The sequence below is a fragment of the Nelumbo lutea genome, chromosome 2 (genome assembly GCF_056320005.1).
Source record: "Nelumbo lutea isolate HS-2025 chromosome 2, American lotus-T2T, whole genome shotgun sequence".
NCBI lineage: Eukaryota > Viridiplantae > Streptophyta > Magnoliopsida > Proteales > Nelumbonaceae > Nelumbo > Nelumbo lutea.
In genome coordinates this window covers 5,717,995-5,745,750 of record NC_142685.1, presented here as the reverse complement: position 1 = coordinate 5,745,750, position 27,756 = coordinate 5,717,995, and the positions used below count along the sequence as shown (strand labels likewise).

The 27,756-nt window shown below is 39.0% G+C and overlaps 1 protein-coding gene across 1 annotated transcript in view; it reads left to right on the top strand.

The window, feature by feature from the left end:
- The first annotated feature begins 1,985 nt into the window (after nucleotides 1–1,985).
- LOC148868268 (two-component response regulator-like PRR37) overlaps nucleotides 1,986–27,756 on the top strand; it is a 45,306-nt gene continuing 19,535 nt past the window's right edge. Inside the window, exons 1-5 of the mRNA XM_088969041.1 lie at nucleotides 1,986–2,522; nucleotides 2,822–3,433; nucleotides 26,805–26,966; nucleotides 27,103–27,236; nucleotides 27,544–27,705. Of these exons, the coding sequence (XP_088825167.1) occupies nucleotides 3,079–3,433; nucleotides 26,805–26,966; nucleotides 27,103–27,236; nucleotides 27,544–27,705 (813 nt within the window). The 5' untranslated portion in view covers nucleotides 1,986–2,522; nucleotides 2,822–3,078. The remainder of the gene's footprint in view (nucleotides 2,523–2,821; nucleotides 3,434–26,804; nucleotides 26,967–27,102; nucleotides 27,237–27,543; nucleotides 27,706–27,756) is intronic.

Genomic DNA, 27,756 nt, shown 5'->3' with positions numbered 1-27,756 from the left:
GTCTCAACATAACAACGATTTCATGACACTAAAACTCCATGCTTTGGCATCTAAAACTGCCCTATGGATGCGAGCTGGTCTTATAAAAGCATCTCTCTCTCTCTCCTAACACCGATAAGTAGACTAGCTAGAGAAGCAAAGACCATCCAAACCGTTGTGCTTTTGTCTTCTTTACTGCTATAGCTCTACCATTCAATCGATCATGTCGTGTTGACATCAGTGGACACTTGGCACTGATCTATGCAACTGAAGCGTGTAACAAACTAACAAAAGAATCAACTGTTTTAATGAATAACATAGATGCATATAAGGTAAAAGAAAAACACACCATTTTTACCTTGGTTCTTGTATTTTGAACTATTTTGTGAGTATTTATACTGTATATATTTGTATTTCTATTATTTCCAAATTAAGCTCTTCTCTTTTTCTTTGTTAGAGGTCTCATTGTTTCTTCTTTATTACAGAATAGTCTGCTGCAATGATAAATCACTTTAGAAGATAAATGCCCCTCCAAGAGTGGGAGATAAGCATTAGAAAATAAACCTGTATATCACAATGGGATGGATGAGATGTTGAGACACTTAGGTCTCGTTTACATTTCGGTAAATTATTATCCGGGTAAATGCACTTATCCAGGTAATTGTTTCTTAGGAAAGATTTATCAGGTAAGTGCATTTACCCATGTTCTTTTATTTCCTATATAAATAAGGCAATGTCCATTTTATCCATAAAAATTCATTATTTACAAGGGGCATTTTTGTCCCTTTCAAGTGTTGACAACTTTCTCCAATGGTGGAAAAGTCATTTTCCCACCTAGGATATGGGTATCACTTACTTGGGTAAATGATGTCCAAGAAAATAAAGTTTCCCTGGTCCCCACATAAATCTGAAAAAAAAAAAACATGGGATTTTTTATGCCCCTTTAGTGGAATGGAAAGGCATGCTAGTGGGAGATGTTGTTGAAAGACAGCTCATTAAGTATGTGTTTGGTTTCATTGGTGTTTGATGTAGCTACAAAACTGAGAAAAACAATTCATGAAGGCATTTATAACACATAAATACTATTAGGCACCACATCAACAAAAATGACAATAAATGCATACCCATTGGGGAAAGTCCCAAAATGGAACTTATTAAAATGAAAAAATCACACAGAACCAAATATATACTAAAATAAAGTAATCGCCCTTTGACATGTATAGGAAAATTAATTTGCATGACTCTTTAGACATGTGTAGGCAAATCAAAAACCTCCAAAAGGGTCTTTAAAAAGTGAAAAAAAAAGAAATTCACACAAAAAAATAGAAAAATCAGAAAAAAAAAATATATATATATATAAATGATAGAGTTCGGATAAAATTGAATTTTGATTTTGTTTTAGTATTTGCACTAAACATATTGTATTTAAACTCCTCAACAAAGTATCATTTATATTGCCGAACACTCCGTAATTTTACTTTGGTACTGTAACGGGCTAGTACGGATTGCAGTTATGTTGCGGTGGTAATATAGCGCAAAAGCATGTTCTTTAGACCTTACGTTTGGTTAAATGGATAAGGTCGCCCGCCTCCACATTCTCTTCTTTCCCCTCTCTAATTTCGACTTTGAATTTGAATGAATAAGTTGCACCAGATTCTCTATTATGCTTTGCAGCACATTAGATCATCAAGTCTCCATTTGATTTTCAACGGTGTAAAGACATAATCCATAGGTTGGACAGTCTGGATTGATTGGTTGTTATACTAGGGGTATGCACAAGTGAGCGAAGGTCTATCATCCGTACTATGTCGCCGCATGGTGCCTTACCGTGTGAGGCAGATATTTTTCGCAAGCTGGGATTTGTTCGGGAGAAAAAAGTTAAATTGGGGGTACGTATGTCATTCCACAAGCAAACCCCGTTAGCCAATCGTTTGTTTTTACCGACCAGTCGACGCTTGCGAAAACGACGTTTTCAGCTTTAGGGCCTCGAGGCATCTTCTCACATCCTCGATCAAACCTTTAGCTGATCGTGCATAGAGCCACGTGTCCCGTGCCAGATCCCGAAGATCAATTAAGATGCGGTAGAAGGTTTTGAGCTTCCGGCTTTAGATTTTGTCCAACTCAAAGATCTCATGGCATCGATGTCTTCCATATAGAGTGAGGTGGCGTCCAGCGCGGTTCCTCGCGGACACTGCAAACCTCCATTTTCTCCACGTCAGCCACCTTGCAATAAATCTTAATATCTTTCTGAATGTCGTGGATATGTTTCTCTCACCTTAGCTTCTTCACTGTTCTCCGACCAGTCAAGCTCTGTAACATTAAAATTAAAAAGGAAGAAGAAGAAGGGGAAAAAAAAGAAAATGGAAAGCAAAACCCTAATAAAGGTCTTTAGACCAGCTTTCGATCTGAGAATCGTGTGGATTGGAGCACTTTGATGTATTTCCTTTACTGATCTTGCCGTTCTGAATATCTGTTTTTTTTTTTCGCCTGCACGATCAAACTCGCCGATGAGTGCCCTGCTTTCTATTAATGGAGGCTCTAAGGTATCTCCTTCAATTTAATCTTATTTCTCTGGATTTTACCAGAGATTTGAATCGTATCTTTGTTTCGGCGATATATTTACTGATTATTCTTTTGGATTTTTATTGTTTTGTTGTTAAATGTTATAAAAATATTGCTCCTTTAATGGGTTCTTTAAAGGTTATTGGTTTCCTTATACATCGATGTTCTTGGAATACTGTACATTCTACGTGCACAACTTCTCTTTCTAATTTGACTTTTGAGCATATATACGAGGGTTTGAACATAGTAATTTGTCTGATACACTTATCTGGTGTCACAGGGTGAGAGAAGGTTCTAGAGACTTCAGTCTTTTTTGGAGGAAATGAATACAGTTGGAGCTGGATTTTCAGATTTCGTCCTGGATCTGCTTTGTCTTTCAACGGTTTTTGAAGTCTAGGATGGGTTGAAAGTTTGTCTTTGCAAATAGTGGTTTCTTGAAGAAAACGGAATGTGCAAGTTCTTTTCTGGATTGAAGGAGGATTTCTCAACGATTCTATTATGTTCGTTCCTCATAATTGGTCTTTTTGAATCTGGTTGATGGGGAGTGTTCCTGTGAACAATGTTGGTGCTGGAAACAGAGGGTTGGTGGAACTAAATCACCATATACGAGATGAGCACAAGGAAGTTAGAGATGGAGTAGTGGGTGAAGGGCATGGTCTATCGGAGGACGATGAGTCTCGGATTAATGGGGTTGCTGAAAATGTAAATGATGGACGTGAAGGGGCAAACCAGGCCCAGGCTGCTCCACAGAGACTGCAGCAGCAGTCTCAAGGGCCAGTGGTTCGTTGGGAGAGATTTCTTCCTCTTAGGTCACTGAAGGTTCTGCTTGTGGAAAATGATGATTCAACACGCCATGTAGTCAGTGCTCTGCTTAGGAATTGCAGTTATGAAGGTTTGTGGCTCACTGTTCAGATAAAAATGGGAGTGCTATTTGTAATTGGTCTGCAACTTCAATTTACATTTTTATTTGACTGGAGATGATGACATGTATCATGTTCTTCATCAACAAATGGGTGTTAACATGGTGCATAGCCTTATAGCTATTTCATAAATAATTTGTCTTTCTCTTTCCCTGTCTGGTTGAAGCTTATGGTTTCCTTATTTGAAACTTAAACTACTTGTTTGAATTTGAATATTTTGGATATCTCTAGCCATGTGAGTAGAATGATTTGTGCAGTTATTTTGGTGTGGCCTATAATTTAGTGCTAATTGGCTTCTTCAGGACCTGTTAGTTGTTTCTGTTATTTATTATTTAGTTGACAATGAGGTAGATTTTTCTTTTACATATAGTGCCCCTTTCTCTACAATATTCATATTTGATCTTCAGATGTGAATTTTATACAGTATTGATTACTTATCAAGGAGCAAAGTATGTATACCTTACAGGATGTTTACAAAGCCAAACAGGGTCAGAAAGAGAAGAAAACATAAATAAAATAAAAGAGGGACATGACAACATTGGAAACCCTTAATAAGTCCCTTTCCCATGTACACAAACTAGAGAACTCTTAGCCCAGCCAACATTTATCCCAACAAAGCCATGTAAACACCACCATCTCTAACACTTGATACTCTAAGTTGATGCACCTTACATCAAATTCAATGCAAAAACGGAAGCCATAGCACAGCCCAAATATTTTAATTAATCCTCTTTGGAAAGCTATTAGCCTCAGCTCAGTCAAGAGCACAAGTGGTTAACACTCTGGCCACTCCTCCTAGTAGAAGAACTCTTTATTTCTCCCTTTTGCTTGAATAACCCACACTTTTCCATTCTAATGACCAAATCACCTCTTTGATGACCTCATCCTCTCTACTACTAGATTGGTCCCTTCATCTCCTCCTCCCTATTCACATAGTCCCCTTGTTTTAGTCCATCAAAGATATTCATGGGCCTTACTTTATACCATGGAAAAGAACCATAGCTTTGTAGCATTTTTTTTTTTGCAACCTGTCTCCTTTCTTGCACTTACATCAACCACCTTCTTTTCCTCTTTCTTTTGCCTACTCATGGGCCCTTCTTGTCTAGTCTGTCAAAGATTTTCATGGACCTTACTTGCACTTGCATCAACCACCTTCTTTTCCCTTTTCTTGTGAACTGATTTTTCTAAAATGTACTATGAATTCTTGATTATCATTACCCATGCTTTAAAACATGAAGGCATGATTTGAGGTGCTAATATTTTCTAAGGTGGTAAGCCTTATGAAATCTCAACAGTTCAAGAAAAATATGAATCAAAATGAGAAAGTTTGGAACTATGGAAAAAGGACTGCACTTTATACAAGGAGACCATATAAATGAATTACTCATTGTATAAACAAGGACTACAAAGAGCAAGAGCTTTCTTACAAATCCTTCTAGACTATGAGTGCAACTTAAAACCTGAAATGGGTGTTGAAAACCTTAAATATTCATAAAAGTAAAAAATGCACACACCTTTAAATCTCAGAATTGATCTCTAATTAGATCTTAACTTCTTACAGTGAGGACCCTCCTTCAACTAATGTATGAAAACATTTTTTTTTAAACACAAGGCTCCTCAAGATGTAAAAGATGTACATTATACTTTAAACTTGAACATCATGACATTTTCTTTAAGCTTCACGCTTTTTGAAATATTGCTAATCAGCTAAAACCTTCACACACTTCTTGAAAAATTGATCATCAGTCTCTGTTTCTCTTTAGGAGTTTATTGCCTCATATTTCCTGAAACATTGATAATCAGCTAAGCTTTGCACACTTTTTAAAAAATTCATCAGCTATCCTTCGTTCCTCTTTTGGTGTTCATTGCCTGATTCATTAGCCTATTCTTCATGTTCTTTCTGTTGAATCCCCAACTCTACCTCTTTCTTTCTCACTATTCTTCCGTTTCTGTTCCTCCCTTCAAATCTGTCTGCCATTTTTTTTTGGGAAAAGGATTACCTTCATTTCTCACTATTCTTCTTTTCCTCGTCTATAATTTTTATCACAACTCACAATATAAGTTCTTAAATTGTCCACCACCAATCCTGTACAATCATTCACCAGTCCTTATTGAAGCTATCCATGGATGATTCTTGAGACATCCTTGTTTAGGTGAGTTACCTGTTACACATTTTCAGGAAAGGGATGGCCTCTACTGGATTTGTTGTTGTTGTCTCCAAGAACTGACACCGAGGATTCCTAGATTGATCAGTTCCCTGGGGCCATTTCTACTTGATAGGAAGTCTTGGTCTTCCCTTTCTACATCCCTTTTCCCCTTTCATGAAATTTGAATATAAGGATTGAGGATCAACATTCTTTGCCTTAAACAAAAGGCTTTATTCCCCTACAAAGGAGCCACCCTTGTGAGGGCCTTCATCGAGATGTTGGTAGGAGCTGCCTACCTCAGGAGTCCCTTCGAGGGTGACTCTACCTCCTGAAATGGAAGGGCATAGGGAAGGGAGGAACAAGGAAGGGAGAAGAAGAAGAAGAAGAAGAAGAAGAAGAAGAAGAAGAAGAAGAGAGAAGAGAGAGAGAGAGATGGGGAAATAATTCACTAGCCACTTATTACAAAACTCCACAATCATGGTAATGCTGATCTCTCAGTGGTTGTTGCAACCACCTCTAACACAAGATCTACTGTGGTGGCACCCGAACCTCTTTGCCTCCTAACAAACTACTGAGTCACCTAGGGACCAGATCAGCTTCTTGCTCCAGATTTGGATGTGTTGCTAATCTTGGACTGTCCATAATGGGTGTGGGTGAAGTCCTAACAGTTCTTCCCCCCATGAGATTGACCTTGCCCTCAAGGTCCAGGTTGGGGAACCTTTTTTTGTAGATCCATATGAGGCTACCATGTGGCATCATCAGTGAGGAGTCCTACCTACTCAACCTTTGCTTTTGGAATGACTCAATGGTCCCGATGCACCTAGTGGAAGTCCACAATGCGAGTGGACTCTGTATCTAAGTCTCCTTCATCTATGAACTAAGGGAGGGGATAATGGTAGTGTGTGGGCCCAAAGCCTTCTTGAGGAGTGATATGTGAAAAACGGGATGGAGCTTGGATGTAGGAGGTAGCTCCAACTGAAAGGCCATGGGCCTAATCCTCTCCAAGATTTTAAATGAACCATAGAACCACAAAGCAAGTTTGTGCCAGACCCTGTGAGTAACTGAAGCTTGATGGTAGTGTTAGACAGTGTATACCCTTAGCTCCAATCAGAATGATGTACATTATGACATTTAATGTAAATGAATAAAGTATATATTTGATTCATGTTATTATGGTGTGTTTCTGTGTAATACCCTTAAACTGGACACATATGAAACTCGTGTTAGTTTAGAATCTTCATAGCCGTTGGATAGATCTGGGGAGATTTATCCTGCCAAGGCTGACACTGGTGTGCTGCCAAGTTGGTTGGGGTGGATTGTCTCAGCTGCCAAGGTGAGACCTGAGGTACGTGCACTGTGAGTTTTTTTGAAACCTTGAACCGGACCAAAATTCTAGTATTGCCCTGGACCTTGGAGATAGATGGGCAAAATTGGAATGTTACACCTGGCCCCTAGACTCGATTATGATACTACACTAGGTGTCGGATTGGACTGTCTTTGATGTGCCAATCAGTGAGATCCTTAGAGGGGGTCAAAGCCTGGGTATGTTGGGACAGTCTGAGAATTCATCTGAGTGGGTGATCATAGTGACATGATCAATCCCTTTGTCGGACAAAGTGAATGATCGGGGATGCACTCTCTCTGATGGAAACCAAAACTACCGACAGTCGATTTCAACCGTTGAAATTTGTTTTGCAAAATATATTTATATAGAGGTATACATATATATATATATATTATGGTTTCAAAATGTTTGCAAAAGGTTTTAATTCCCGGGATCCATGTGAGTAGAGAGTGCAACACCGTACCTTGCAGCCGAGGGAGAGGTCCTCTCTTGTCGGGTAGTGTTTGATCATTATGGGCTGAGATGTTAAGTATAAGACCATTGAGGGTAATACTTGATGGGCTAATTTTGCATCTACCCACAGTCTTTGGGTTTTTATAAGGTGGCTTGACCCAAGAACCATTTAGTGTAAATGTTGGGACCATTAAGAGCCCATGGTGATGGGCTCAGGGGTTCACTGTCTCCTACAATGAATTCGGCCAGGACTTGTAACAGAGGCTGGGCTGAACCCATGTGACTAATGTGTAGATCAATGTTTGGGTCCCATGCCATACAAGGATATCCAACTGGGTAGCAGTTTGGAGGATAAGTGAGCACATGAACTTAATGGGCCTAAAGCCCAATTCGAATTGGCTTAATGAGATTAATTAAAGAGGGGCGGTTCTGGGATTTAGATCAGCAGATAGGATAAGGGATTATCCCTATCCACTCAGAGAGTCCAGATCCAAATAGGATTTGGATAAGGAAACTCCTAATTGGATTAGGAGGGCTGATCTTTATCTGCAGATAAGATAAGGGATTATCCTTATCTCTTAAAGAGAGTCCAGATCCAAATACAAGATTTGGATTAGGAAACTCCTAATGGGATTATGAGAACCTCTCTTTAAGGCTATAAATAGAGGAGAAGGGCGAACCCCAAATCATCCTTCAGTCTTACTGATTCAAGAGAGAAGGCAACATACGGTTGGACATCAACAAAGTTATAATACATTATGTTTATTCGGATTTTTTAAATATTAAAGTTATAATACATTATGTTTTTTTATATATATTTTTTGATAAATAACATCAATTCCATTAAAATAATGAATAGATACAAGAAAATCCCCTTAGAGGCGCGAGGAGCAGCCTCTCCAAACAGCAAATGCACAAACTACAACAGAGAAAACATGAATCTTTAAATTAAAACAATAGTTACAATTGTGCCCAGAACAATGTTTCCCTGTTTATCCCTTGTTTTGCCAAGACATCAACAAAAGCATTAGTTGATCTCCCAACCCATTGTACTGTTATAGACATATTTCTTGTCAGCCATTTGAATTTCTTTAACTCATTTTTGTAGCGCCAAGTGACATCCTCCGGATTATTTAACCAGTCCACCACTGTCTTAGAGTCTCCTTCAATCAGAAGCTGCTCCACGCCCACTTCTTTTGCAAGAAGTATTCCTTGTATTGCAGCTAACAATTCTCCCTGGGTAGAGTTCCCAACTCCTAAAGGGCTAGAGTAGATTAAGACAACCTCTCCAGCCTCATTCCTTAGTACACCTCCCATCCCAGAGGGACCCGGGTTACCCTGGCTACTCCCATCAAAATTCAGCTTCAAAGAACCAAGAGGAGGGGGGACCCAGCTAGTCACTACCCTTCCTTTGTAGGAGGAACAACTTGCTATCAACTTCCAATCCTTCCAACAATCAGTAAAAGTGAAATGGTTAAATAATTCTAGAGTCTTTAACCAATGTAATGACTTAGACATAATGCGGTTCTTTAAGGCTTGACTGATTCTTCCTTTTTCTTGGAAGATTCTGGCATTTCTTTCTTCCCATACTGTCCATAACAATGTTGCTCGCGAGCATCTCCACATTTTCCTTCCTCTTTTATGGGGCCAAGAGAAGAAAGAAGGGTTAAAGATTGTGCTTACTTCTGCTGGCATATCCCAACTATACCCAAACAAAGATAGAAGCCAAGCCCAGAGCTCTGCAGTTACACTACAATATAAAAATAGATGATTACAATCCTCACCATGGGATCTGCAAAGAATGCACCAGTTTGGTGAAATACAAAGGATGAGTCTTCTCTTTTGTAAGTTATCCATTGTGTTTACTTTACCATGTCACACTTCTTAGCACAAAGCCATAACCTTGGGGGGGGGGGGACCGGCCTACACCAGACTTCTTTGGAAGGGAAACTCTGTTGAGAGGGAGATTGGCAGAGGAACTTGAAAAAGGAGCCACAAGAAAAAGACCCATTGGGGTGAATGGCCCAATCCTTTTATCAGGTTTCGAGGGATCCAACCAAACCTTATCAAGGAGACATAGAAGAGTAGACAAACACTCAATTTCCTCATCCCTTAACCCTCTACGAAAACCAAAATCTCAAGACAAAGCTGGTAAGAATAAATTTGACGGAAGGAATTTTGAGATCACCTCATTTTTATACAAGGAAATAGGTATAACGAAGGAAAAAGGTCTTTCAAAGGGAGATCTCCAACCCAAATGTCCTCCCAAAACCGAATAGAATTACCTGAACAAGCATCATATTTGACATAGTTGAGGAACTACGAAAGAATTTTGTGAATTGCTTTCCAAGGTGTGGCTAGGTTAGCTCTCCTTGATGCACCAGCATCCCAACCACTCTTTGAACATCCATGAATACTCATCACTACTTTGTGCCAGAGTCTATCCCGCTCTAAAGGCCATCTCCACAACCACTTCCCTAACAGAGTTGAGTTCTTTTTAAGCACATTCTCGAGCCCTAATCCTCCCTCCTCTTTGCTTCTACCCACAACTTAAATGGTCTTTTTTACCTTCTCCCGGTTCCCACAGAAAATCTCTCATCAAATTTTCCAACTTCTTCGCTTCCCTAGACGGTACCCTAAAGACAAAGAGATAATAGGTAGATAGATTCATGAGGGTAGCTTTTATCTAAGTGATCCTCCCACCCAAAGAGATATAATTTTTCTTCCACACAGCTAATCTCTTTTCTAACTTCTCCAAGATTGGGATCCAGAACTTACTCTCCCTAGGGTTTGTTCCCAACGGAAGCCCTAAGTAAGACAAAGGCCAGGAGGAAATGGAGCACTCAAGACAGCCTGCAATCGCCTCAACCTCCGCAAAAACTAAATTTGCTATGTAGCTTTTCCCTAGATTGATTTTCAAATTAGAGATTCCTTCAAAAATTGTAATCAATTCTTTCAAAATTTCCGCCTTCTCACCGAAGCCTCCCTCACAGAAGATCATCAAGTCATCTGCAAACTGAAGGTGAGTGACTGGAATTCGGTTTGTGCCTACTCTCCAACCCCTTATCACATCTTCCCTATCAGCCCTAGTGATAATTCGACTAAACACATCAGCTGCCAAGGTAAAAAGGAAGGGTGAAAGTGAGTCCCCTTGTCTGGTTCCCCTACTAGCTGGAAAAAAATTATCACACCGGGAGTAAGATACTCTCACACCATTCACGTAACAAAAATTTTCCCTCGGCTGAAAGGCGGCTTGATTGGGACTGGACCTACCAAGAAATACAAGAAGGTCTACAAGAGAAGGAGCAAAAGTCTTTCAAAGATGACAACCGGAGATGCCGTTGGTAAGGCTCTTCGGGTTGGTTCTAACCAGGACCAGCAATTGGGGACTCAACAGCAGGGGGAGTCAATGGGGAACAGTTCTGCTTCCACTGTAAGAGATTGCGAAAAAATCTTTGGGAGGAAGGTGTTGAATTCAGGAAGTTTCTCCATTGAGGAAGCGGCTAAAACAGATGTAGAGGTTGGCAAAAAGCATAGGCTATTTTTTTTGGGATGGAGAGGAATTTGCTAGGAAAGCCTTTGAAGAGTTTGAGAGGAAGAAGAGAGAAGAAACCCAGAAGGAGAAGATAAACAGAGGTGGGAGGTGGAATGAAAATGGCAATGGTCAGGAGGAGCTTTTTGAAGGGGAAGATTAGAGCCTTCGTTCTGATAGGATTGCTAATGATCTGTTGAAGTCTTCTTTTTATTTTAAATCTTGTAGTTGGTGGAGTTTTTGAGTTAGTAGTCATGTTTTCTCTCGGGTGATATCTTATCACCTTATGTAATCTTCTTTTTTATTTTAATGAAGTTTTTATTTTACTTTTCAAAAAAATAAAGATTTTGGTTGTTTCTTGGGTTCTTTTTTTTTTTTTTTTCTTTTTTGGTGGTTGGTGATTTCTGATCACCTTTTTTGTATTCTCCCTCTTCTGGAATATATTTTCTTTTTTATTTATCTTAAAACATATGACTGACAATCAAGGGGAGTTACTAGATGATCTTGGTAGGTATAGGACATTAGTAGGAAAGCTCATTTAAACTATTAGCAAACCAGATATATTCTTCAATGTGGGAGTTCTAAGTCAATTCATGTAGAATCTCATGACCAATCATTGGGAAGGAATTGTTGAAGTGTTGTGCTACTCAAAAGGTGCTCTAGATTGTGACTTGCTATATAAGAAAGGGGGAGAGTTATCACTAGAAAGGTTTTCAAAAGCAGATTGGGCGGGATCCTCAATAGATAGGAGATCCACTACTGGTCATTGCACTCTCCTAGGTGGGAATCTCATTATTTGGAAAAGAAAAAGTAGAGTGTTGTTGCAAGAAGTACTGTTGAAGGCTTGACTCAGCCAAACAACTCCGTAGGCTTATCTTTCCCTGTTAAAGAGATCTGGTGCAAGTCAATTCCTCCTAGGGTTGGGAGTTTTTGTTGGGAATCATTTTTTAATAGAATCAAAACTAGTGATCTGCTTCAAAGAAAGAGACCCAAGACATGTTTATCCCCTCATAGGTGTATTCTCTATAAAGCTGATGGGGAGACTAGTTTTCACCTTTTGATTTCTTGCTGGTTTGTGAAAACTATTTGGAAATGGGCCTTTTCCCTCTTTGGGCTTGGGTGGAACCCCCTTGTGGATGTGCAGAGCCTCTTTTATTCTTCATTTTTCAGGTGACATTTGATGCCAACAAACCCAGAGAAGAATACAAAATTCTGGGGTGAAGAAATGGATACTTTGACCTTACCCCAAGGGTCCTTTATATAGATAATGAAATTAGAGGATTTATAGAGGCCCTTATAGGGCAATAGATATTAGGGAATTTACAGAGAGGCCTTGTAGGGCTGAAGAGAAAATAATAAAATAAGAGATACAATACAATAAGAACTACAGTAATATGGAACATCAGTGGTTTTTGTAGGCGTAGGAGCTAGACCACGAACCCGCTTGCGAGAGAAGACGAGAATATCCTTCTTAGCAGTGGACGACGGGGTATCCTGTGATTCAAAATCATGCAAAACTGAAACAAATGGTGCAAATAACTTGGCAATTCTTGAAAAAAAAAGAGATATGCTCAAGAAAAATCACATTTCGAGAAATACAAATACGACGCGCCAAGGGATCATGACAAAAGAATCTCTTGTGGTTAGGGTTATATCCCATAAAAGCACACATGCAAACTGAGTTGAAAGCTTTGAACGTTCACGGGGAGGAAGATGAACAAAGCATAGACACCCGAAGACATGAAGATGGGAAAGATCTAGGGGGGGGAATCCAAACATCTTCTGGTGAGGAGATATGCTAGCAAGAATAGAAGATGGGATACAATTGATCAGGTACACTGCTGTGCTAGCAACCTCTACCTAGAATGTGGGAGGCACATGCAACTCTAGAAGAGTCCTTACAACACTAAGAATGTGGCCATTCTTTCTTTCTACCACACCATTTTGTTGAGGAGTGTCTGGACAACATCGTTGGACTTGTATGCCATGATGTTTCAGATAAAGTAGAAATTCTCCGTCACTGTATTCTCCCCCCGAGTCTGAGCGTAAGGTCTGCACATTCGCTTGAAACTAAACTCGAACCATGTTATGAAACAACCGAAAGGTTGGAATTTGGAAAAACTTTTGATTTGTGTTCGAGAAAGTAGATCCAAGTGTACCTGGTACAATCATCAACGAATAACACAAAATACTTGTGTCCCATTTGAGGAAACAACAAATGAAGTCCAAACATCACTATGAGTAATTTCAAAAGGTGAAGTAGCATGTTCAACTCAGTGAGTGAATGGTAAAATACGACTTTTACTAAACAACAAGAAACAGAAGATGTATCAAAGGATTTCATAGATGGAATTTTAGTTTTAATAAAACCAGGCTCAAATAAATATTTAAGTTTTTCAGAATTTGGGTGACCCAAATGTTTGTGCCACAAATCCTAGGCATAGTTTCTCTAACACAAAGCAGGAGTCAATGTAGAAAAGCTAAAATAAGCAGAGAATGATGATGATTGCGATTTTTCAAACTCCAACGCAAACAAGCGGCCCATCCTATGCCCCTTCCCTTTCACCTTCCTAGTGCACTGATCTTGAATCAAACAACTATCAGAGGAAAATGTTAGAATGTGACCTTCATTAACTAGTTGACCAACTAAAATAAGGTTAGTAGTAAGTTTAGGAACAAGGAAAGTTTTAGCAAGGGACAAGGAATTCGAGGGGGAAAATTTGATACACAAATCATCACTCCTAATGATGTCCAGTTTCTCACCATTAGCAATGACAATATGTCTATGGTTGGTCTCAGATAATCTATTTGAGGGTTCAGGATAGACCCCTATCATATGATTTGTAGAACCAGAATCAAGTATCCAAACGTGAGAGGGAGAAGAGCAATAACCGGAGAAATCACTAGATAGGCCGATAGCAGAAAAGGCAAATGAGATAGTAGAGGATACCAGTTGTTGTATCTCTTCCTTATTCATGGAAGCAAAGGATTATCCCTTGGCAATAGAGGTATCAGACACTTGTCCCTCAGACGCTTGATAAGCACGTGGTTGATTCTTCTTCATGGGACCCTTGGGTGGACGAATTGGGCAGTCTGGAATGATATGTCCGTGTTGTTTGCTATAGGTGTAGACAATCTTCTTTTTGCAATGAGAAGCTAAATGTCTATATCCCTTACATTCATTGTATTGAGTTTTAGAAGGGTCTTTTCCACCAGATTTCTTATTCCCTCGTACAAGAAAAACAATAATAGTCCCTGAATCAAGATGTTTCCCTTCCATGTTTGCAGCAGTTAGGAGTCTAGTTCTTCCTTCAACAACTCTTTTCATGAGAAGAGTTCCTGTACTCAAAATATTTGATTTGATTATTTCATACTTAGGTCTCAGCCTCATGAGAAACTGATTAACTTTCCTATTTTCAAAATGCTTCTGCAAATATTTGACACAGTCAACAGGATCAGAAGGTTCAGTATGAACTAGTTCATATTCAGCCCATATATCAATAAAGCTTGCATAGTATTCTTGTATCTTTTTGTCCCCCTGGCAATAGGCAAAGATTTCATATTCAATCTAGTATTGCCGTGACATATTAGACTAGTGATAAACCTTTTTCAAATAGGAATACATCTCATAGGCAGTCCTCAATCTTCTCATGGAAACACTAATGTTAGGCACAATGGAGCTCAAACTCTAGGAGACTAACTTTCTATTATCTATCTTCCATTGTGTATAGGCTTTACTATCAGCCTCATCAGGTTCACATACAGTTCCATTCAAGTAACCTTCAAGTCTCTTTCCCTCAACATAGGAATTGAAATGGAACTTCCACATATTGTAGTTAGTTCCATCAAATTTTACAGGGAGAAAATCAATCTTTTCAGCCATCATAAATGAGCAAAATCAACCCAGGGAAAAGGATAGAAGCACTAATGTTTGCAATATTAATCAGTGCACTTAAATTAGCAATGAACAAGGCAGTGAATTACTTCAGTCGAACAGAGTATTTCTCAAAAAAAATATATATATATCAGGGCTGAAGCATGAAATGCAGACAACACCAATCAGAGTAACTTCAGCAAGAAAACTTTATAGAGGAACCAAGATCCTCCAATAAACAACCCAAAACAACACAAAACTAGGGCAACACAAACTAGGGTTCCAAGGACTGATAATAGTCGATTAAGACAATAGTGAGATACACCAACCTGATATGAGAAGTTTTCCAGATCAGCTTGAAGAGAGGACCTTATCATAGTTTTCAAGGCGCCAAGGGGAGGCAACCATGGAGCGCCCAAGTGCCTAGGTGCCTAGCCCTCGCCTAGGTGATGGAATTTAAAAATAAGGCTTTCTACACCTTTTGAACTAGTTTTTTTTTGGTTTTATGTATTCTGCACGTAGTTTTGTACTTGCATTTCTTGTTGTGTTGCTTCAAGTAGGCAAAACAATATATTAGAGTTGTCACTTACAAGTTAGAAGTTAGAAAGAACTGAAGGGGGTGGAACCCTTATTTTAGATCAATAAAACATAGGGAACAAGTACTAAAATAAAAGAAGAAAATGAAAAAGACAAGTAGGGGGTGGAGTCCCTGTTCTAGACCAGAAAAGTTGGTGAAAAAATAATAAAATAAAAGTAGAAATATAAAGAAGAAAAGAAGGGGTGGAGCCCCTGTTTCAGAAACCGATGATGAGAACAAAAAAAAAGCTGAAAAAATCCAAGAAATTAAGAACAAAAGAAGGGGCGGAGCCCCTGTTCTGCCCCAGTTTCAGACACCAATAATGAGAAAAAAAAGCTGAAAACATGCAGGAAATTGAAGAACAAAAGAAGGGGGTGGAGCCCCTGTTTTAGTCCAATAAAATGATTCAAAAACTTGGAGAAAAGATAAAAAAGGAAGAGGAGAAAATGGGGTGTAACTACTGTTTTTAAACCAGGAAACAGAGAACAAAACTAAGAAGAAGAAGAAGAAGAAGAAGAAGAAGAAGAAGAAGAAGAAGAAGAAAACTGATTAACAAACCTTGACTTTAGAGGACTGTGTGGGAACGATGGAGGGCTGTTGTTCTCTCCTCTTCCTCAGTTCGATTCTATTGTCAAAGTGAAACCCTTGAAGGCTAATTTTGATTTTACTTTCCTCAAAACAAAAGCATGATAACATGCAATAGGTTCTATTATAAAAACTAAAACAACCAATAAAATATTATATATTTTATTTTTTATTTAATAAATATTTATACAGTATATATTTGCTTCAGCCCCTTAAGCATGCACCTAACATAGTTGGCGTTTGGGCGAGGCGTTCTTTGAAAAGCGCCTAGTCGTCTAGGCCTAGACATCGCCTTGACAACTATGGACCTTATGTATGTTGAAGTTCCTCAGTCTGAACTCTGAAGCATAAGAAACCAGAAAAAAAGAAGTTCAACTGTTGCTGTTGAAGGAGAAAGAAGCCAGACTGTTGAGATTTATTAGTCTGCCGCTGTTCAAAACTGAACCATAAGAAGCCAGGTTGCTGCTGCCCTGGAGGAGCCAGTTCACAGTAGGAGAAAGAAGGTTGCTGCTGTCCAGGAGAGGTCAGAACTCCCCCAAGACTGTTCAGATCCCACAGATTTTTTGAGTGAGAAAAACAAGATCTGGGCACAACCCTAACACCGGATAGAAACCTCCACAAAACTAGGATTAGAGTTGAAGAGCACAGTCCTAACACCAGTCGAAACACCGAGGAAACAGTACCCCTGATATGGCCAACGAGTAAGCAAAGAAAGAACAGAAATTACAGAGCAACCTGCTCTGATACCATGTCAACAAACCCAGAGAAGAATACAGAATTCTGGGCTGAAGAAATGGATACTTCGACCCTACCCCTAGGGTCCTTTATGTAGATAATGAAATTAGAGAATTTACAGAGAAGCCCTTGTAGGGCAACAGATATTAGAGAATTTACAGAGAGGCCCTTGCAGGGCTGAAGAGAAAATAATAAAATATGAGATACAATACAATAAGAACTACAGTAACATGGAACATCAGGAAGTTTCTTCACATTTGAAGAGGGGTAGGATAATGTAGAGATGCCTAAGGGCTGCGTTGTGCTGGTCAGTTTGGGAAGAAAGGAACTCAAGACTTTTCTCTGAAAGAGAGAGGTGTGTTGAAAATTTGATAGAGGTGATTCACATTAGGTTCGTTCACTGGCTGAAATCCTTGGACCTATTCACAGGTTTTATTGTGGATGATCTGCTGAGAAAATGGAGAGAGATTGCTAGCTGTGCCCATGTCAAAACGGGTCTAAGTCTGTCTTGGACCCCTCCCCCCCACTGGATTTATAAAGCTGAACTTTGATGGTAGTAGTAGAGGGGATCCTTGGCTGTCAGGCATTGGGGGTGTATTTAGGGATGAGAATGGGACTATTTCAGTTCTGTTCTCAGGCCCAATTGAGGTTGGTGACTCTCTCAGGGCTGAGATTTTTGTAGTCATGGAAGGTGCCCAAAGAGCAAAGGATATGAACATTAGAAGGCTTGCAATTGAAGGGGATTCAGAGGTGGTGGTAGGGTGGCTGCAAGAAGACAATGTTGGTTTATGGAACTACAATAGTGAAAGGAGAAAATTCAGATGGCTGGTTAAGGACATGGAAATAAAATTCAGTTGGGTGAAAGATCTGCTAACTCGTTTGCTGATGGGTTAGCCAAGCAAGGGGTGGTCAGGGAATCTATATTTTGGTCTCAGTAATTCTGGTTTTTCTCACTTTGGGGGCTCTTGCCTCTGCTGGGGAGTTAAGAGAGTTTTGCCTCTGCTGGGGAGTTAAGAGAGTTTATCTCCCCCTCTGTGTAATTAATTGTCCTGTTTGATTAATGAAAGTTTTGTTATTGATAAAAAAAAGTAGCGCTGAAGTTGTGTACATGACCATGGCGCATATTACTTGTGAATTGGGATATAGAAGTGTTTATCATGAGTCCAAACAAGTTGTTTTGTGATAACCCAAGTACTGTCCATATTTCTTCCAACCTAGCATTTCATGAGAGAACCAAGCACATTGATGTGGATTGCCATTTTGTGAGGGAGAAAGTAGTAAGTGGCAACATTGTCACACCTAATGTGAGGTCAGAAGATCAGTTAGCTGGTCTCTCCACCAAAGGGTTGAGTTGCTTAGAATGGACTACATTTGTAACAACTAACAAGCTGGAGCTTTATGACATTAATGCTCCGGCTTGAGGAGAGTGTTAGAAGTATTATGCAGCAGATTTATTTCTCTTTGTTTACTTAAGGGTAGTTTTGTAATTTACTCATTATATAAATAAAATAAGAGGGCAGAAGTTGAGAGAAGCCAGTTCAGTGAATTCTCTCTTGTGCCGAACCTTACCTTGTTCCTAAAGGGAGAGGAGACAAGAGAACAAGATGTTTAAGAGCAAGTTCAATATTATGGGCTGCTTAGCATTTTGATTAGAATTTATAATTAAATGTACAACTCCATAATTGCCCTCTTACATAAAGATATGCAACACTTGTTTCCTAGCCACATAACAAACCTTATATTGAAAAAAACTATATACAAAGTTGCAATTATTATCATAGGGTTAAACTTATAGGCAACACTGCAAAACTTTGGGGGAGAATAATTGAACAAAGATTACGACATGGAACAAATATATCTGAGAATCAGTTTGGTTTTATGCCTAGGAGATGGACCATGGAATCTATATTTTGGTAAGTCAAAGAATATTGATCTTTTGGTAGCAGCAGTGGATAAACTTGTAACAGATTGGGTTTTAGCCCTTCCAGATTTTAACCAAGTCAACAGATCTGATTTGTTAGAGAATTTCTTGAGTGTTCTTGGTCCTCAACCTTGTAATGTGGATTTATTTTCCGTATGAGTTCTTTTTCTGTTTTGGTGTGTCAGCTTGACAACCAACAGATCTGCAATGTATCTTTATTTTATTTTAATGAAAAAAATCTTCTTTATCCTTCAAAAAAATATAGATGATAGAAAGGCTTCAAGAGAAACAGAGAAATATTCACGTTGTATTCATTTATTAAAGTTTGGAGCTGGGTGACATACAAATAGCTAACATCTGATAACACCAACAGGAAACCAGCACCTTAAGTTACAATTGTTGCCCATGGACCCAGAATATCCAGCTCCAATTCCATCCTACTTTCTCTCATCCTTGCTAGACTATCCACTAAATTGTTAGCCAGACAGTATTGGTCAGGAAAAAAAAATGATAGCAGACATTGGAAATGAGCAATTTAGATTGGAAGCCAAGGTCATAGCTTCTCTTAAATGATGCCATAGGTTCCTAGGACCCTCTATCTTTGTGTTAAACCAACTAATCACCACTTGGCAGTCACCTTCATCTATTTAATGACCTCCATTCCCTATTTGCTTCCAGCCGTTATCCATTGAACAGATCTAAGAGCTCAGCTAGTAGGGAGTTCCCATTATCTGTAGTGCCTGTGTGGCTTAGCAGTATATGTCTCTATCCCTGAATACAATTTGCAACCCCGACTGTCCTGGATTCATTGTTTGTCGGCATCCATTGTTTCTATTTTATAAAATCAACACAAACTCACTTGTCATTCCTTATGAGTCTTTGTCATCCACCGTGGAAGTGTAGGCCCATTGGCAACTAGTTTGCGTCTGAAATCCAAAGGTTAAAGAAGATGAACAGTGAAAAAGGAGGATTCAAATATGGTAATTTTTGTAAATTCATCCTCACCATAACACCACCTTAACAGAGTTGGACTTGAGTGTATATTTCCCAAATTCAGGGTACTAAAATGTTGCACTTAAAGTTCAGGCCTTTAAAGTGTCACTACCCCCAAAGTATAGGGTAACTATCAGCAATTTTCCCAAAACAGAAAAAGAGAATTTTAAGAATAAGAAAGAAGAGATCAAGACAGGTTTTGCTGTGGGCCCATAACCCACAGGTCCTAGGGTCGAAATTGGCTATGCTACCATGAACATGAATCTGCAAGAGAAAGAAAAAAAGAAAATTGGAAAAAGAAAGAGGAATAGAAGAATGGGTGGCAGATTCTCTCTATTCTGTCCGGCCCTATTAACAATTTACTTAGTTAAAAAGACATTATTGCCCCTCATTAGGTGACAACAGAAAGTTACAGAACAACCCAACCCATATACTTCTAATTGTTACAACAATGGCATTTAAATAGTAGTAGTTTTGTCAATACCAGGCCCCCAGTCACAACTACACAGTACAACCCTGAATCATTAACCCTATAGCAGTTTTGGGACAAAAGAGAAAGGGGTGTTGTACTTAGTAGACACTTCTATTATCTCCAAAATAGGTGGCAATCTCAGGGAGAAAAAGGGAGGAAACTAGGACTTGGGAATAGGAAAGGGTCTAGACAAAAGAGTGGAACGAAGATTCTTTGTTGGAATGTAAGAGGGTTAGGGAGTGCCAAAGAAGAGGAGAATCATCAGAAATGTGATAAAAATAGAGAGACCAGTAATAGTCATGCTCTAGGAAGCAAAACTTTCGGATTTGGATGGGAGATGGATAAGAAGTATCTGGAGTAGTAGGGGTCTAAGTTGATCTTTTGCCCCATCTTGGAATGCCTCGGGTGGTATCCTTACAATTTGGAAGAACGAGGAAGTAGATTGTTAGGAGGAGTTGGTAGGACAATACACAGTATCAGTAAAAGCCAAGAGGATGAATGATGGAAGGGAATGGGTGCTGACCAATGTGCATGGCCCTAACTCATATAGAGAAAGGGATGCCTTCTGGGAAGAGCTAGCTGTAGTTAGGGGCCTATGGGAGGGACCATGGTGTTTGGAAGGGGACATAACACAAATGAGACAAACAACCCCAACCAATCCATAAGAACAAGTATGGGACACTTCAACTCCTTGATTGAATCCCTAGAACTAATAGAACCCACCTTGTTACAAGCCTCTTTCACTTGGTCAAATTTTCAGGGAAGTTAAGTGTGCTCAAAGTTGGACTGATTACAGTCCTGATTAACCAACTTGGTATCAGAGCCAATCTAGGGTTTCTCATGTGTGTCTAATCCAGCTGACTGCATGAGAACTTCCTAGGGCTGGAAGTTTAGCAAGATCTGTCCATCGGCTGATTCTTGGAGGTTATTGGGAGGGTTTAGCAGTTGTCCAAGGATTTGTAGAGGCTTGGAGAGTGCCTGAAATCAGGAAGAATCAGAGGAGAACAAGAAAGATCAAGATTAGGGTTCAGATTGGGATTGGAAATGGTGATCAGTTTTTTCTGGGTAAGTTCTTATTTTTCCTTGAGATCAACACCAATCAAAGATAGATCAGACCTATCTAGAATGATTGGTTGAGGTTTTTTTTTCTGTTTCCTCAGAGTTTTCTCTAAGGTTTTTCTTAACCCTAGGATCAGACCTGACTGCGACCTATCTAGAAGGAGCGACTGAGTTTTCTGTTTTCTTAGAGTTTTCTCTAAGGTTTTTTCTTTTAACCCTATGATCAGACCTGACTGTTAAGAATTTTCTGTGTGATTCTTAGATCAGTTTCAGCATTCCGAACTATTTTCTGTCTAGTTTCAGCTTCCAAACTTTTTTCTGGGTGATTACCAGATCTGTTCTAGCACAAAAGTTTCTCTTTTGGGTTTTTTTTTCTTGCTGGGAACTGGTTTCTTCTGATAATCCTCTTATAGAAATGGCAGGAGACGAGTTTAAGACTAAAGGGGAAGTTGTTTTGGGGGCTGGAAACATGGCAGAAAACAGTTTTCAGATTACCATTGTTAAATTTGATGGTTCTAATTACTTGGGATGGGCTCAATTAGCCATGATGACAATTGGGGGCAAAGGGAAGTTAGGTTATGTGAACGGGGATGTAAAGAAACCAGCCAAGGAAGACCCTTCATATGCCAAATAGGTTCAGGAGAACTATTTGGTCATGACTTGGTTGTGTAATTCTTTGCAGCCTCATATTAGCCGAAATTACTTGTGGGCAAGTACAACTAAGGAGATTTGGGAAGTGATGAAGGAGGAGCCCAGGGCCTATGAACTGAAATGTGAACTAAATAATCTCAAGCAAGGGGAGAAGCCAGTCTCAGTTTACTTCTCCACTTTGATATCTTTATGGCATGAAATTGATCACTTAGAAACTATTAAGTGGGAAAGTTAGAAGGATGCAAAAACCTATAGAAAACAAGTTGAGACCAATAGAGTTTTTGGATTCTTAGTTGGTCTGAATTCAGAGTATGATATTGTGAGACAACAACTACTCACTAGGGAGAATGACCTTATCTTAGGCCTATTCTCTAGTGAATAGTGAAGAAAGTAGGAGAAAGGTTATGTTGTAGTTTCAGCCTATGGAATCAACTCTAGTAGCTGTGAAACAAAAATTTGGGGGTGACAAGGAAAGGGACATAAAGGAGGATAAGGAGTTTGTTTGTGACCTGTAAGAAGCCGAAGCATACCAAGTACACTTGTTGGAAGTTATATCCACATTTAATTCCAGCAAAGCTCAGAAACAAAAAGGGGAATGCCAATGTGGCTATTACTACTGATGGTGGCATCCTGATCCAACACAAGAGCTACATCCCTAGACACTTTAGCTGCTCTGACTCGATTAGAAAGTGAAGTTGGCACTTCAGCTCTCTCATCTTAGCCACCGGTTACATTTGCTACTCCTACTTAAGCATTTGTTTATTCAGGTACAAAAGGCATCAACATATCACGTTTTAGGCCCAAGTAATAGTGGATCTTGTTGGGTCATAGATTCAGGTGCATTTGACCACATGATAGGCTTATCTTCTCTGTTTACCACTTATTGCTTATCCTTTGGCAGAGGCAGAGTATCTATTGCTGATGGATCCCTTGTTCCCATCTTTGGGAAGGGAGACATTAAACTATCGGATGTCATATCATTGTCCTTAGTTTTGCATGTTTGTAAACTTAGTACTAATCTATTGTTAGTTAGTAGCATCACTAAAAGTCAAAACCGTTCATTGACTTTTTTCCCTGATCAATGTGTATTTTAGGATCTGGAGACAATGAAGGTGATTGGGATTAGTCGTGAGACAAATGGAATCTACCCGATTGGGAAGATAAAGAAGTTAGAAGGTCTCTTGTTTCTTAGCCTGTAAGTTAGACTATGCTTTGGCATAATCAGTTAGGTTATCTGTCTTTTAGGTCTCTAAGGAGTTTGTTTCCTAGTTTGTTTGAGTCAATCCAAATGTCAAGTTTAAAATGTGAGAGTTGTGAACTTGCAAAGCATTGTAGAACAACCTATTCTTTGAGCAATAAAAGAAGTATTGTTCTTTTTGAAATTGTGCATACTAATGTTTGGGGATCATATCATACATTGCTACGGGGAGATACCGATGCTTTTTGTTGTTTGTTGATGTCTATACTCGCTTCTCATGGTGCACTCTCGAGATGAGGTCCCTACCCTAACTTGGAATTTCCATCAGATGGTTTTGACCTAGTTTGGAGTCAAAATCAAAATTTTCATATCAGATAATGCTTGAGTATTTTGCAAAACCTTTGGCCTCATATTTTCTGGACCATGGAGTTATTCATTAGAGCTCTTCTTCCCGTACACCTCAAGAAAGTGGAGTTGCTAAGAAGAAGAATAGGCATATGTTGGAGGTAGCTAGAAGCATCATGCTAAACTCCAATGTTCCTATACGTTTCTAGGGGGATGCTATCCATACAACTGTGTATCTCATCAACTAGGTTCCTTCACGGGTCCTAGATATGAAAATTCCATTCAACCTTTTATATCCCGATAAGAACTTGTCCACTATTCCCCTTAAAACCTTTGGACGTACTTGTTTTGTTCAAATTCTTGGGCCTCATTGTTCGAAGTTTGATCCTAAAGCTTCCAAATGCATCTTTCTTGGGTATGCACAAAATCAAAAGGGATATTGTTGCTATGAACTTATTTCTGGGAAATGGTTTATTTCTATGGATGCCACCTTCTTTGAGGATGTTCCCTACTATCATAGAGTTTCTTCTCAGGGGGAGAGTAGTGAGATGGGTTCACCCACATCAGAAATTCCATTACTCGTCCCAATTGCTGAAGGGGAGTGTAGTGAGGAGGGTTGTCATAAGTGTAGGGATTTGAGGATGTTTCATAGGTGGTGGAGACAGGCTGATTTCGGTCCTCAGTAGTCCAGGCCAACTTCAGTTTCCTCTGCAGCTCCAGATCCTAGTACCACAACTCCTTTGCATCCCACTACAGATGAGATACCTCCCATCTCTAAGCTTAATGAGATGCCTCCCTTTATTGATCCTTTTCCTCCTTTGGATGATCTTGATATTCCAATTTGAGTCCGCAAAGGGAAGCGTCGTTGTACTTCATCTATAACACATTGTATTTCTCAATTTCTGACTTATGATCATTTTTCTCCTTTCTATAAGTCCTTTTTGGCATCTATTTCTGCTATTCCCATTCACAGGACAGTGCAAGAGGCTTTGTCAATACCTGAGTAGAAAGATGCCATGTAAGTAGAAATGGATGTCCTTCTCAAAAACAATACATGGGAGTTAGTTGATAAACCAAAAGGGGAAGAATCCGGTTGGGTGTAGATGGGTGTTTACAATGAAACATAATGTTGATGGCTCTGTTGAAAGGTACAAGGCCAGATTAGTTGCAAAGGGGTTTACATATACTTGTGGCACAGACTACTTGGAGACTTTTGCACCAATAACCAAGATGTACATTATTAGAGTCTTATTGTCTATTGCAGCAAATTTCTCGTGGCCATAGTTCCAAATGGATGTTAAAAATGCCTTACTCAACGGTAATTTGCAAGAGGATGTGTAACTCCTAGATTCTATAGTACATAAGCATGGAAGACGGTTTGTTTGTTGAATAAAGACTTATATGGACTGAAACAGTTTCCAAGAGCATGGTTTGATAGATTTAGACTAGCTCTTGGAAAATTTTGCTATGTCCAAGCCCAATCAGATCACACTCTTTTCATTAAGAAAATAGACTCCTCTTTGACTCTACTTGCTGTCTATATGGATGATATTATTGGCGACAAGGAGTGATACCCGTGAGATTAACTCTCTTAAGCAACTGCTTCACCAAGAATTTGAAGTCAAAGACTTGGGAGAACTACGTTATTTCTTGGGTATTAAAGTAGCCCGGTCCAAACATGGGATTTTTGTCTCCCAAAAGAAGTATGCTCTTGATCTTCTAGAAGAAACTTGGAAGCTAAGTGTTAAACATGTTGACACACCCATTGAACAAAACCACAAGATAAGGACTGAAGGTGGAGAGCCCCTTGAAGACAAGGTTGTGTTTCAATGGTTGGTTGGGAAATTGCTTTATATTTGCCTCACACAACCAAACATTTCTTAGAAATAATGGTCACTTTCTTGCAGTTGAGAGGATTCGTGCTTACCTGAAGAGATGTCCAAGCAGAGGCATACTCTTTAGAAATAATGGTCACATGAAGATAGAAGTCTATATAAATGCTGATTGGGTTGGGTGTGTTGATGACAAGAGGTCTACTTCTGGGTATCGTGCTTTTGTAGGAGGAAATCTTGTCTCTTGGAGGAGCAAGAAACAAAATGTTATAGCTCATTCTAGTGCTGAAGCAGAATACAGATCTATGGCACATGGTGTGGCTCAAGTATAATGGTTGAGGTCCTTGTTTGAGGAATTGAGAATTGCTTATGATAAGCCCCTGATGCTGTATTGTGATAATCAAGCTGCTATTAGCAATCCGGTACGACATGGCAAAACTAAACATATTGAGGTGGATCGACACTTTATCAGGAAGAGAGTTGCCTCTCAAGAAGTGTGTCTTCCATATATTGCATCCAATATGCAGCTTGTTGATCTCTTCACCAAGGTAGTTACAAGGACCAAGTTGGAAACAGATTTATGCAAGTTGGGAATGATAAATATCTGTTCCCAACTTAAGGGGGAGTGTAGAGATGTAGAGCAATAATTAGTGCTGTTATATTGCTGTCAGTTATTTTATTGTGGTCCCAACTGCTGCTGTTTTTTTTTTTTTTTTTGATAAATGTCCCAACTGCTGCTGTTACTTGTTTGTTGCTTTATATTTGTTGTTAGGTTGCTGTTAGTGATGTTAGTTTTGTTAGTTATTTGCTTATGTAAGCAATAGGGGCATTAGTGTAATTGCTGCCTTATTTTTTGATGTTGATATAAATAGTTGAGTGGGGCAGCAACTCTGGTCAACCCACACTCTTTCTCTCATCTCTATCTTCTCTCTATTCTCTTCTTCTTCTTCTTCTTCTTTTCTGTTACTTATTCTCATAAAATTCACATCAAGAATCTGATTAGCCAACTAGCAGCAACTCCAAACCTTTGGTTTTATCTTGATTTTTGGGCAGATATTTCTAGAAATTCCTTCTAGGCATGAAATCTGGCCATTATTTTCTCCAAAAATCTTCCTCAAAACCAGGCGATCGATGCTAAACAGATCAGCAACTCTAAACCCCGTACACACTGCTGATCTTACTAGTGTATGGGTCTAGGCATAGAGAAGAATGGAAGAACTCTGCTCTAGTACCAACTTGGAAATCAGAACAGCAATTATTCTATTTATTTTGTGTTGAACCATGAAAGAAATAAGAAGAAATCAGATCTGTAGAGAGAGAGAGAGAGAGAGAGGTGAAACTGTGAGGCCCATTTATGGCCCCATTAGGTTTTATATTAAGTAAAAATATGCCCTTAGTAGGCAGTGGCTACAAAAGAAATAAAATAATGCCTTTTAAGCTTGAATTATTTACTGAAACTATGAAAATATCAACATAATTGTAATATCAAGTTGCTATTAATTTTTTCTTACAGAAGTCAGTTATCTTCATTAAATATAATATATGAAATGATAGGAAAAATCAAGAAATCATGCTTTTATCTAATTTCTTCTTCATCCTTTTATGTTCATTTGGGTGTATGCAGTAATAACAGCTGCAAATGGTCTACAAGCTTGGAAAATCTTAGAAGATCTGACAAATCACATTGATCTTGTCTTAACTGAAGTAGTAATGCCTTGTTTATCTGGCATTGGTCTTCTCTGCAAGATTATGAGTCACAAGACTTGCAAGAATATTCCTGTGATTAGTAAGTACTTATCAGAGATATCATTTTTTTTATTTCTAATTTAAAAAATGGTTTCTGTTCTTTTTAATCTCTTCCAAAATCGATACTTTCAATAACAACCATTACTTCTAGTACTACTGATGAGCTTTCCATGCAGTGATGTCATCTCATGATTCTATGGGCTTAGTCTTCAAGTGTTTATCAAAGGGTGCAGTTGACTTTTTAGTGAAGCCTATTCGAAAGAATGAGCTTAAAAATCTCTGGCAACATGTTTGGAGGAGATGTCACAGTGTGAGTTGCTATATTTATCTTCTTCAGTTATTTCTCTATATCATGAACCATTGATGGACATTTGATCATGGACAAATGCTGGTATTGGTGTGGAGGTGTGGGTGAACATGTTTATCTATAAATTTATCTTATTGAGTAGCAGTACACTTTATCTTACATCTTTATGTCAAAATTTCAGTTAGTGAAACATTACCTACATTTCACAGATTTTACTTTTATCCTTTCTTCATCAATTACTATTTTGAGTCCAGAACTAATGTTAGCTTTTGCTCTTTTTTCTTGCATTAATATCTCATCTTTTCTTCAGTCTAGTGGTAGTGGCAGTGAGAGTGGTATACAGACTCAAAAATCTTTCAAGTCAAGGAGTGCTGAAGAATCTGATAACAACACTGGCAGCAACGATGAAGATGATAATGAGAGTATTGGCTTGAATGTTAGGGATGGAAGTGACAACGGGAGTGGCACGCAAGTATGTTGGACTACTAACCATTTTCTACATTGATGTTGGATATTGTTTGCA